Source organism: Pituophis catenifer, unplaced genomic scaffold, assembly GCF_029215685.1.
Source record: "Pituophis catenifer annectens isolate HBS135680 unplaced genomic scaffold, rPitCat1.0.hap2 SCAF_18, whole genome shotgun sequence".
In the NCBI taxonomy this organism is placed as follows: domain Eukaryota; kingdom Metazoa; phylum Chordata; class Lepidosauria; order Squamata; family Colubridae; genus Pituophis; species Pituophis catenifer.
Window position 1 is genome coordinate 8,019,493 of NW_027256898.1, and position 12,267 is coordinate 8,031,759.

The 12,267-nt window shown below is 55.8% G+C and overlaps 1 protein-coding gene across 1 annotated transcript in view; it reads right to left on the bottom strand.

Moving 5' to 3' along the window:
- HSPG2 (heparan sulfate proteoglycan 2) overlaps window positions 1–12,267 on the bottom strand; it is an 89,503-nt gene that overhangs the window by 44,618 nt on the left and 32,618 nt on the right. The window contains exons 19-34 of the mRNA XM_070956229.1: window positions 11,294–11,421; window positions 10,651–10,737; window positions 10,087–10,166; window positions 9,709–9,773; window positions 8,286–8,426; window positions 7,981–8,163; window positions 7,168–7,347; window positions 6,329–6,447; window positions 6,080–6,191; window positions 5,240–5,353; window positions 4,913–5,040; window positions 4,746–4,832; window positions 4,533–4,582; window positions 3,487–3,566; window positions 3,094–3,234; window positions 2,507–2,698 (exon numbers count right to left, since the gene is read on the bottom strand). Of these exons, the coding sequence (XP_070812330.1) occupies window positions 2,507–2,698; window positions 3,094–3,234; window positions 3,487–3,566; window positions 4,533–4,582; window positions 4,746–4,832; window positions 4,913–5,040; window positions 5,240–5,353; window positions 6,080–6,191; window positions 6,329–6,447; window positions 7,168–7,347; window positions 7,981–8,163; window positions 8,286–8,426; window positions 9,709–9,773; window positions 10,087–10,166; window positions 10,651–10,737; window positions 11,294–11,421 (1,887 nt within the window). The remainder of the gene's footprint in view (window positions 1–2,506; window positions 2,699–3,093; window positions 3,235–3,486; window positions 3,567–4,532; window positions 4,583–4,745; window positions 4,833–4,912; window positions 5,041–5,239; window positions 5,354–6,079; window positions 6,192–6,328; window positions 6,448–7,167; window positions 7,348–7,980; window positions 8,164–8,285; window positions 8,427–9,708; window positions 9,774–10,086; window positions 10,167–10,650; window positions 10,738–11,293; window positions 11,422–12,267) is intronic.

The following is a 12,267-nucleotide window of genomic DNA, read 5'->3' on the forward strand; positions in this document are numbered from 1 at the left end:
TCCAGAGAGGAGAGGAGAGGAGAGGAGAGGAGAGGAGAGGAGAGGAGAGGAGAGGAGAGGAGAGAAGAGGAGAAGAGAAGAGAAGAGAAGAGAAGAGAAGAGAAGAGAAGAGAAGAGAAGAGAAGAGAAGAGGAAAAAAGAGAAAAAAAAGCAAGGCAAAGCAAGGCAAGAGAGAGAAGTCAAGTCAAGTAAAGAAAAGAGAAGAGAAGAGAAGGAAAGGGAAGGGAAGGGAAAAAAGAGAAAAGGCAAGAGAGAACAGAGGCAAGTCAAGAGAGCAGAGCAGAGGAGAGCAGAGGAGAGGAGAAGAGAAGAGAAAAAAGAGAAAAGGCAAGGCAAAGCAAGGCAAGAGAGAGAAGTCGAGTTGAGTCGAGTCGAGTCGAGTCGAGTCGAGTGGAGAGGAGAGGAGGGGAGGGGAGGGGAGGGGAGGAGAGGAGAGGAGAGGAGAAGAGAAGAGAAGAGAAGAGAAGAGAAGAGAAGAGAAGAGAAGAGGAGGCTGGCAGATTTCCAAAGTTCCTCAGGCCCTTCCCAAGTCCACAAGAGCCGACAGGCTCAGAGCTGACCCCACATTGCTCATCCGTGGCCTCGTCCGTGGCACAGCCTGGAGCCAGAGAGGCTCTGCAGCTCTCACCCGGGCCCGTTACCTGAGCAGCTCGCCTGCCCCTGCTCTGGAGGGCCAGAGGGCCGGGGATCCGCCCCGCGGCCACCTCCTTCCTCAGCTGCTCCTCCGAGAGGGACGTGGAGTTCTGCCGGGAGGGAGGGAGGCAGGCTGGTGAGGGCCATGCCAGCTGCCCTTCCAAAGCCGTCAACCCCACACGCCACCGTTTGTCCCCTAGGGAAGCTCAAGAACGCAATGGGGAGGCTAGCTGCCCAACTGCGGTGGGCACAGCGAGCCACGAACAAGAGGAGCCACCACACGCAAGGGCGCAAATTTGGAAGGACGCCGGTGCCAAAAAAGAATAGAGCAAGACAGGTCTGAGTCCTTGCATTTCCTCAGCCCAACACCAGAGAGGTTTAGGAGCTGCCCCACGCTCTCCGGGGCTCCTGGATGGGCCTGGGTCAGCGTACCTTGTGGGCACGACGCATCCGGGCATAATAGGTCTCCCCCTGGCAAACGGGTCAGGCAGGAAAGAAGGAAGAAAAAGGAGGAAAAAGAAACAGAGAAGTCAAGTAGAGCCATCTCCCCATTGCCTTCCCCACACACTGGCCTCGGTCTTGGGGGGGCAGGAGGGGGGGCAAAAAGGCCCCCCAACATGCCACTCCCTGATCCTCCTGCGCACTTCTGCCCACTGTGGAGCCAAAAGGGGAGAAAAGATATTGATGCTGCGACGACCCCAGGATTTTAGGGAAGATGGATATAAAGGTATTTATAGATATATACCGTATTTTTTGGTGTTTAAAATGCACTTTTCCCCCCCTAAAAGAGAGTGAAAATTTGGGTACGTCTTATACATGAGTGTATAAGACGTATACGAATGTAGCCCCGCCCGCCCACCCGCCAGCCCCCACCCTTTGCCCTCTGCCTCCCAGCAATTTGCTTCCTTGCAGCAAACAGCCTGTTTCAGCCTGATTAGCACAAGCAGCTGATTGTCAGTTGGATCGGCCCGTCGACATCAGCTGTTTCAGGCTGCAGGGATTGCCATTGCCTATTGCCACCTACGCATGCCCCCAATTTCAGCCTCCATGTCCCATGTTTGGCCTCCGTGTGTGTTTTTGGCCACCGTGCGCCTCGTTTTCTGCTCATACCGATTCCCGCCGCCTGGAACGGGCAGAAAATGGGGCACGTGGGAGCCGAAAACGGGGCATGCGGAGGCTGGAAACCGGATGCGGAGGCCGAAAATGGGTCATGCAGAGCAGCAATAGGCTATGGCAATCCCTGCAGTCTGAAACAGCTGATGTCGGTAAGATGATCCAACCGACAATCAGCTGCTTGTGCTAATCAGGCTGTGCTGAAGCTGAAACTGAAAGGGCTGTTTGCTTTTAGGGGGCAAATTGCTGGGAGGCAGAGGCAGATTTTTTTTTCTTGTTTTCCTCCCCAAAAGCTAGGTGCTCCAAAGCTTATACTTCGGAGCATCTTATACTCCAAAAAATACTGTAAATATATAGAGGATATATAGAGGATATATAGAGGCACACTGGTTGGAGCGGGAGGGCTGAATGCCAGTCGAAAGGGAGGAAAATTGCGTGCCCTTCGCTCCGATTCTCAGTTCAGACACCAGGCACATGGGTTCTGGAATCTACCCGCACCCTCACACTGACTGGAGAGAGGAACATAAATTGTCGGCGTTCCCTGGAGGAAAACTCAAGAGATTTCCTGTGTCACCCCCCGCCCCCACTCCCCACGGAACAGAAGCTCCTGATCTGAGCCAGCGTCCTCTATGGGGCACCCTCCCTATGCACAGGCCCCCTCCATTCTGGCCAGACAGAAGGGTTCCCCCCACCACCACCAAAGCTCCTAGAGATGTCCTGTAGGGTGCCGGGTTAGCCCTGCCCTCCCACCCGGACTCACCTTGTCTCCCAGGTAGGCGTCCGGCAGCTGCCAGTAATAAGACTCCTGGCTCAGCTCCCTAAATTGGTCGTAGGAGAGCTGAGGGCCCTCGGGGGACATCTCTACCGCAAAGCCGCTCGGGAGGCGGACGCTGCGCTGCCGGTTGACCAGCGCAAAGCCCTGGAAGTCGCCGGGATGGAAGGAGGTGCTGACCTGCGGGGGGGGGGACGGCAGAATGGGCTGAGGAAAAGCCCGTCAGAAGACCTCTGATACCCCTGACCCCCCCAGGAAGGAAGCCGTGACCTCTTACCGCAACGGTAGTAAGAGGTTTGACGGTGTCAAACTCAAGGCCCGGGGGCCGGATCTGGCCCCGCGGGGTACTTAGGCCCTCCCGAGCTCCGTTTTCACTGCCAGAGGGTTGCAGGAGGCCGTGGTGGCCGAAAATGGAGCTCGGGGGCCCATTTTCGCTGGCAAAGCGCTCGGGCCCCCCGACAGGAGTTACGTCGAGCTGGCCACGCCCACCTGACCAAACACACACCCGAGGTCAAACACAACCCTGATGCGGCCCTCAATGAAATCGAGTTTTGATTGCCCCCCCCATGCCTTACCACGTCGCGGTGGTAGGATGAGCTGGTGCATAGCTGGGTCACTCCCATGCAGAAGCAGGGCAGGCAGCCGAGGGGGTTCTCCGCACTCAGATGGAAGTGATGAGGGCGGCAGCTGTCGCAGGAGAGGCCCTCGACGTGGTCCTGGAAGGAAGCAAAAGGGGCTGGCGTGGAGCAGGAAGACACAAATTCACACACAGAGACTCTGGGTGGAGAGGCAGGGAGCAAACTAAGGAAGGCCGGCTGGAGCATGGTGGGAGACCTGGGGGTCAGTCAAGGGAGCTGGGCAAGAGGGAGACGAGGCTAGCCCTCCTCTGCAGAGGAAGGGGGCAGTGAGGAGGAGGTGGAAAGCACCATGCCTCTTCCCTCTGCCCTCCTCCCTTCCCCCCTGCCTACCTTACACTGGCATTGCCTGCTGGCATCGCAGCGGTTGCTGAGGCTGCCGTGTGGGTTGCAATGGCATCCGGAGGTGGAATCTGGACGGAGGCGAAGAGAAAAAGTGCTGTGGTCTGGGGTGCACTCTGGAAGGTTCTTTCCCACCTCCTTCCCCCTTTCCACCTCCCCTTCTGTGCCTTAAAGTTATTCTTCCTTCCTTCCTTCCTTCCTTCCTTCCTTCCTTCCTTCCTTCCTTTCTTCTTTCTTTCTTTCTTTCTCTTTCTTTCTTTTTCTTTCCTTTTTCTTCCTTCCTTCCTTTTTCTCGGTCCCTCCCCCTTCCTCCCCCCTCTCTCTCTCCTTCCTTTTTTCTTCCTTCCTTCCTTTTTTCTCTCCCCCTCCCTTTCTCTCTCTCCTTCCTTCCTTTCTTCTTCCTTCCTTCTTCTCTCTCCCTCCCCCTCCGTCCCTCCCACTCCCTCTCTCTTCCTTTTTTCTTCCTTCCTTCCTTCCTTTTTCTCTCTCCCTCCCTCCCCCTCGTTCCTTTTTTCTTCCTTCCTTCCTTTTTTCTCTCCCCCTCCCTTTCTCTTTTTTCTTCCTTCCTTCCCTTTTCTCTCTCCCTCCCCCTCCCTTTCTCTCTCTCCTTCCTCCCTTCTTCCTTCCTTCTTTTCTCTCCCTCCCCCTCCATCCCTCTCTTTCTCTCTCTCTCCTTCCTTTTTTCTTCCTTCCTTCCTTTTTCTCTCCCCCTCCCTTTCTTTTTCTTTTTTCTTCCTTCCTTCCCTTTTCTCTCTCCCTCCCTCCCCCTCCCTCTTTCTCTCTCTCTATCCTTCCTTCCATTTTCTTCCTTCCTTCTTCTCTCTCCCTCCCCCTCCATCCCTCCCCGTCTCTTTCTCTCTGTCTCCTTCCTTTTTTCTTCCTTCCTTCCTTTTTCTCTCTCTTCCTCCCCTCCCCCTCCCTCCCTCTCTCTCTCTTTCTTTCCACGCCAGTTCTGATTCCACCCTATCAGGGGAAGCGTCCCCTCCCTACATAGCCAACTCCCCATCACCCACCTGTCCTCCTTCCTCTGAACTCACCTGTGCAGGGCTGACCCTGGCTAGGGTTCCCAACGAAGCCCGGAGCACACCTGGGCCAAGAGAACAGGCTCAGTTAAGAAAAGAAGCGGAAACTGGAGCCAGACCGGCCCCAGCTGAAAGCCAACAGGCAGCCCCCTGTCAGGACTTCCCCGATGCCAGCAGAAGACCCGGCTGAGCCCAGGCCCCGAGCTCTCTCTCTCTCGGCCTGCCTACCTTTCACACTGGCGCCCGATGTAACCCGGAGCACAGGAGTCACAGGTTGGCTCTCCGTCGGCGTCCACAAAGCAGGTCCCGGATTCTCTGCGGTGGCGAAAGAAAAGGGGGTCAAAGGGTCTCTCGTGGCGAGGATTGGCCTGCCAACAGTTACGGCTTCCACCTACTGGATGGCTGAGGATGGTCCGTGGCAGGGGCACGGCCGGCAGTCTCCGGGCATCCCGTGTTGGGCATCTCCGTAGAATCCAGGCTGGCAGCGGTCACAGTGGAATCCTTCCGTGTGGTGCTGGCAGCCCTGGAAGCAGAGGGGAGCCGTGGGTCAGCCACGAGGGCCAGGCCAGGGGGGGAAGTTTCCTAGGTGCCTCCTCAGCACCGAGAACGTTCTTCTAGGAACGGCTGCTGGTCCGGTGAGAGCCAAGCAGTCCAAGACCCTCCTTGCACTGCCAAGGGGTGGGGTACCCTCTTCTCCTGCTCCCAGCCTGTGGCCTACCCACCTGGCACTCTCCCGTCTCCACATCGCACTCGGTTGCGTGCCTGTTGCAACTGCATGGCTCGCAGGTGCCCAGGTAGAGGCCGCTGGTGCTGCGGGTGTACCCAACGTCGCAGTCCTGCAACACAGGAGGGAAGGGGCAACTCAACAGCAGCAGACGGGAAGGCGATCAGCTGGGCTCTGGGCTGCCCCCCTGTTCTGACCTAGGCATTCCCAAACCACAAAGTCAGACTCCTTGTCCCGACAAAAACCCCTTTTTATTAAGTTACTGTGAATTCCTCTCATTCACCTTCAGCAAAGTCTTTCAAGGGAGAATTTACAGTCACAGACCTTATCTGGCTTGGAGAGCTGCCAGGCCGATATCTTCAAAACGTGGCAAGGAGTCATGAACCAATTAAGCAAACTAATTATCTCCTGCAAACTCCACTCCCCTTTCGCTCCTCTTTATTCCCTCTGAGAGGGGCCATTCATCATCCACCTGTGGCCTTACTCCCAAGTCGACCTTTGTTCTTTAGTTGTTCCTTTTGTCTGGCAACTCTGTGCATGCGCACACTGGGAACAGGCTCCAGCTGTTCTTCTGCCCCACTGATGTCCGACTCTGAAGGAAACTGATAACTGGCATGCGGTCCTGGCCCCCTCTCTGCTTCCGATGCAGAGCCTTCATCAGAGCCTTCCCCAGACTCCAGGACTGGCCCACGTTCCTCCCCAACCTCCTCACTGTCCGAATCTGCTACCAGCTCTGCTGGCCACTGGCACGCCACAACACCCACTTGCTGGGTGCTTTCTCCACGCAGCCCCTCCGCCAGGCTCAGGGAGCAATGCCCACTCCCCACCAGCTGCTCACCTGGCAGGATGGCCCTCGGTAGCCGGGCGGGCAAGTGCACTCCTCGACCTCCGGGGCTGGGCTCAGGCCTGTGGTGTGTGGTACTGCCACATCCATGTGGATATCGGAGATCCTGTCGGATGAAACCAAGTTAAGACCAAGGGCTCCTGCCTGGAGAAAGGCAGGAATGACCGATGAGCCATCAAGAGCCCACCCACCCACAAGCCCCTTGGCTTCCCTCCTGTCCGGCACAGTTCAGGGCCCCCTTACCTGGTCTCGGAAGGTCGCTCGGCGTAAGAGGCCCGGATCATGAAAACATCAATGTCAGCCAGCGCCATCAGGAGGTGCTGCCGAGTGGCGTTCTGCCCATCGGCACGGTGCCAGGCTTGCTAAAAAAGAAGTTGGGTATGTGTGTGAATGTTGCCTTTGGGGAAACGAAAACCACAACACAAACATACACACACACACAGCCTCCCTTTTGCACAGAGGCTCCCCCCATTTGTGTGGCAGCGGCGGCGGCTGAATTGCCTCTGTGGCTGGGCAGATGAACCGAAGGCCCAGGTAGAATCTAAGGCTACTTCCTGACAGGCTAGCTCAGTGATGGCTAACTTTTTTGTTGTCGCGTGCCGAAAGCGTGCCCACACCTATAACATGTGTGCGACCGTCCCCATGCTTCCCTTGCCTCCTGCGCACGCGAACCCCCCCCACACACACACACCACCCCCGCGCCCAGTTTTGGGCCTAGCAGGCCTCCCTGCAGCCTCCTGGGACCAAAAACGGGCCATGGGGGGGTCCCCGCGGACTGTTTTTGGTCCCAGGAAGCTGCAGGGAGGCCTGCTAGGCCCAAAATGGCACCCCGCGCGCTCCCCCTGCCTCGCGCATGTGCGCACTACCCCCTGCTCCCATGGGCATGCACGTTTCTCCCACATGCGCCCCGACCCCCACGCATGCGCGGCAGAGACCCGAAAATCAGCTGGCTGGCAGGAGGCGCATACACATGTGGGGTGGAGCTGAGCTGGGCGACGGCTCGCATGCCTGCAGAGAGGGCTCTTTTGTGCCACCTGTGGCACATGTGCCATAGGTTCCCCAACACGGAGCTAGGTTCTCACCTCCCGGAAGGACACCGTGAAGGTGGTTGGCTCCCCGGGCAGAGGAGTGCTTGCAGCCACGTGTTCCAGGAAAATGCCGTTTCCCTGGATCAGAACGTCGGCCCGGCCGCGCAGCAGAGGGGAGCCGGGGAAGGCATCGTGGCTGATGGTGTAGCGGAGTTCTCCTCCGTACGAGGTCACCTGGGGACGGAGCAGAGATCAGGCTCAGCGCTGGGTCAAATCTTTCCACCAGGGGGAGCCCCAGGATTGAAATCTGTACAGGTAGCCCTCGAGTTACGACCCACAACAGAGCCCCAAATTTATGTCGCCGAATGAAACATTTCTTCAAGTGAGTTTTGCCCCCATTTTACGGCCCTTTCTTGGCAGCGTTGTTAAGTGAATCGCTATAGTGAGTCACACAGTGACTCTGGCAGATGCCCCATGCGTGGACTCTGCTCGTCACAAAAGGGGATCCCGTGATCCCCGGGGACGCTGCGACGGTCATAAATAGAAGTCAGTTGCCAAGCATCTGAATTTCGATCAGGGAGGGTGCTGCAACGGTCGCTAATGTGAAAATCGGTCATAAGTCACTTTTTTTTCAGCACCGTTGTAACTTTGAATGGTGCTAAACGAGGACTGTTGTAAATCAAGGACTGCCTGTGTTTATTTTTATTATGAAACTGATTTGATGTCTATCTTGTTAACCAACAACTCTGGTTACATCTGTAGAAGCCGCTTAAGGACAGCTACTTTCAGGGGAGGACAGCCTGGAAGGACCCCACTCTCCATCTGAACCCCCCCCGTCCCGCTCTTCTCTTCCCTCCCCCAAAGCACCTTGTCTCCCCTGAAGCGCTCGGGCAGCACCCAGTAGTAGACGTCCCGTGGCAGAATGTGGAAGGAAGAGAAGGTGAGCTCCGAGCCCTCCGTAAAGCGGATCCCCTCGCTGACCGTCCGGGTGTTGGCAGAATTGGCGAGGCTGAACTGCCCCCTCTGGGCATCCTCGTGAGTCAGCTGCACCTAGAGCCAGGAGCAAAGAGGGGGGTCAATTCCAGAAAGGACCTTGGAGTTAGCTGCACCTTCCTGGGGGTTGCCCGTTCCCACCCACCCCTCCTTGAAGGAGTCAGTCCCGAGGGATCTACCTGATCCCTGTTCCAAGAGGAGCTGGCGCACTGGCGTGAGACCCCCATGCAGAAGCAGCGGAGGCAGCCCTCGGGGTTCCTGTGGCTCAAGTGGAAGCTGCCCGTGGCGCACTCGTTGCAGGACGGCCCCTGGACGTTCGGCTGGTGAGAGAGAGAAGAGAGACAGAGAGAGAGTTCACACAGGGTGCCAAAACAGTGGCCGGCTCTGTAAACGGCCTCCGCCCTAAACCTCGGCTGCCAAACGGGGATGGTTGAGGTCACCCAGCCACCTTAAGCCAAGCAGCCCGTTTGTTGACTCCCGGTCAGCCTTTTCACACTCCGGGCATCCCCCATGGACCCTCCCCCCAGAAGGAGGGGGCTCTGCCAAACAGATCCTCCTATTGACATTCTGCAGGGCCAAACGCTTTCTAATATTTTAATCTCACGCCCTCTCGGATTCAGACGTTCGTAAGGGAAACAAGGGCCCCGAGGCCACGGTTTGCTCGGCACAACTCTTTCCTGAGGGTGGACTGGTGTGTGCTTGCACCAGTGGTGGGATCCTTCCGGGTTAACAACCGGCTCGGTGATCGCGCGCTGCAGGCGTGTGCACGGTTCAACAAAAAAAATCACCTTCCACGTTAGTGCTAGGGCAGGGGTCGGCAACCCGTGGCTCTGGAGCCGCATGTGGCTCTTTCATCCCTCTGCTGCGGCTCCCTGTCACTGGTCGGCGCCACAATTTTGAGAGGAGCTTCCGGTTAGTGGGGGGTGGGGAGAGTATGGCATGCCAGGAGGAGACTTTATGGCAAGGGACGGGTTTTCCAGTCGGCTCCACAATTGATAGGGCTTTTGGTTAGGACAGGTAGAGGAAAAAGGACACCACACTAGGAGGAGACTCTATGGTGGGGAAACCGGACTTCCGGTTGGCTCCAGAATTGAACAGGAGGCTTCCGGTTAAGACCTTTGTGGCTCTTTGAGGGTTTAAGGTTGCCAACCCCTGTGCTAGCTGAGGCGCAGCAAATCTGCTTTTCCATGCTAATCAGCTGCGAAGATAAAGATAAGTAAAGTGCAGGGGTGAGCAGGCGGGCGGGGAACTGGTTCGCTCCCAGCTGATCAGCAGGGCGAACCGGTTTGCTCCCAGCTGATCATCGGAGCTACCAGTTCGTCCGAACCGGTCCGAACCAGTAGAATCCCACCCCTGGATTGCACGTATAGACACAGAGTCCCTCCTAATTTGGAATTTCAGCATCCAAAGTCCTTTTCATTTGGCTGAGCTCCAGACCACTTCACTGTTCCAGAGGTACCAACCTCTTGGGGAAGGAGCTGGGTTTTGAAACAGGTGTGTGTATGTGTGTGTGTGTGTGTGTGTGTGTGTGTGTGTGTGTGCGTGCTTGCAAACTGCCTCCTTTCCTAAAACGGTGCTCCGCCCCCAGTGCCATCAGCTTACCTTGCAGCGGCAGCCCCCATTCGAAGCCTTCCTGCCCCCTCGCTCGTCGCAGACGACCTCCTCCCCTATAGAGAGACAAGTGAATAGAGGAGAGCGCCTCCTTCAGGCCCAGCCTAGTTTCACAAACTACCCCTCTCTCTGGGATGTGAGGCTGGCTGTGGAGGATGGGAGAGGCCAAGGAGCCGGCTTCCGGGAGATGGGTTTGCTCCGAGATGGGGCTCCCAAGAAGAGCCCCACACAACAGTTGGAATAAAAGCAGAAATTTCATAACGGCAAGACAAAGTCTTTCTCGACATCCTCCCCTCTCCCCGAGGACGGTCAGTCCCGCCGGGCCTTCAGGGACTTTGAAATAGCCCTCTGAGATCCCAAGGAGGTTACCTGGAATGTCGATGTCTCCTCCAATCAGCACGCACTTCCCGCCGGGCTGGATGGGGTTGCCTTTGTAGCCAGGAGCGCACCTGGGAAGGGCAGGGATGGACACGGCCAGTCAGAGGCGTGGGTGGGATTCTACCGGTTCGGATCAGTTCAGGCAAACTGGTAGCTCTGATGACCAGTTGGGAGCAAACCGGTTCGCTCGGACAATCAGCTGGGTTCCAACAATCAGCTTGGATATTTACCTTTATCTTCGCAGCTGATTTAGCTCGGCAGAGCAGATAGCCGTGCCTCAGCTGTTTTAATTCCCTAACACTAACATGGAAGGTGATTTTTCGTGGACCTGTGCACGTGCACAGTTTGCGCGCAATCAACGAACCGGTTGTTAAACTGGAAGGATCCCACCACTGGGTCAGAGACCACCCCCCTCTTGAAAGGAAAGCCCTCCCTCGGATATGTCACCTAACCATAACCTCCCCCTCCCCCCCACGCAGCTTAGCACTAAGCAACTGCTGCGGCTCCGCACTTCTGGAGTGGGGCGGGTTGAGGCAAGAGCTCTGCGTCTTTTACCTTTCGCAGCGGCGTCCTGTGTAGCCCGGGAAGCAGGCATCGCAGGTCGCCTGACTGTCCGTATCCAAGAAGCAAGAGTTGGAAAACCTGCCAGAGGGAAAACGTCATTAAGGCTGACTGCCAGGGAACTCTGTCCTGCCTCCAGCGAGCCCCACTGGCGCAGCTCACTCAAAGAGCAGAAGTTGCACCAGTGCAGCACCTGAAGATGGCTGTGGAAAGGTGTGTATGTGGGGGGAGGAGAAGGGAACCTGGCTTCTCTCAGCCACTGGGAGTTTAGTTTTCTTTCCTGCGGGAGTGGGAAGGCAATGGGGACGACAACATCCAATATCAATAGTACGTAGATTTATATACTGCTTCACAGTGCTTCACACTCCTCTCTAAGCGGTTTACAGAGTCAGCTTATTGCCCCCAACAATCTGGGTCCTCGTTTTACCAACTTCAGAAGGATGGAAGGCTGAGTCAACCTTGAGCCTGGTGAGATTTGAACTGCCAAACTGCAGGCAGCCGGCAGTCAGCAGAAGGAGTCTGCAGTACTGCACTGTAACCACCGCGCCACCATGGCGCACTACAGAAATCTGCGCAGAGATGTATGCTGAAGCTGCCCCAAGCACTTCCCCCCTAGACAACCCCGCCCCTCCCTTACCTGCGCGGAGCTTCGGTGTACGGGCACGGGCAAGGCCGACAGGCCGTCGGGGTGGCTTGGGTGGCATCGCCAAAGAAGCCCAGCTTGCATTTGTCGCATCGTGGTCCTTCGGTGTTGTGCTGGCAGTTCTGAAGGAAGAGAGAGGAGGAGGGTCAGGAAAAGGCCGTGAGAGGCCGGACTCTCCTCCGGTCCAAGAATCACTGCCTTTTGGATCTGGGACCTCCACAGAGTTTCATGCACTGGGGCTGCCCGGACTCAGTATAGATGCATTTGGGGAGTTTGCAGGCGAGAAGGGGAAGTGTGCTTGGAGGGGTGGGGGGGGGTGGCATGACAGAGGAGTACAAGGACTTGGGGTATGTGTCTGTGTCCCAGCTTCGCAAATCTTAATTTTTTTTTTTTGCCCTGTGCACCAAACAGTGCGATGCCATCACTTAGCAATAGCACTTAAGACTTATTCTCCTGGGGAGAAATATTGATTACTGAATTGAGTTGGTAAAATGGGAAGAAATATGGACGAAACAATTGAAACTCCTGATGGCAACCACTTACAAAGAAAACTTGTATAAGATGGTGTATAGATGGCATCTCCCTCCTGCCCGACTATCCAAAATGTTTCCAGGACTCTCCCCAAACTGTTGGAAATGTGGGGAGGTAGGTACTTATTTTCACGTATGGTGGACCTGCCCCAAGGTAATTGAGTTTTGGAGACTTATACAGGGATGGATATTAGAAATTATTGGATATAAATTACAATTGAAACCAGAATACTATCTATTAAATATCAGGCCAGATAAGATAGGCACGAATACATGGTGTTTGATTGTATATATCACAACTGCAGCAAGAATATGTTTTGCTCAATATTGGAAGGGGAAAGACCTATCGGCTGAAGATTTGATTTTGGGAAAAATTATTGAATATGCGGAAGCTGACAGGTTAACAAAAATTTTGAGAGATCAAAAGGATTCCGCATA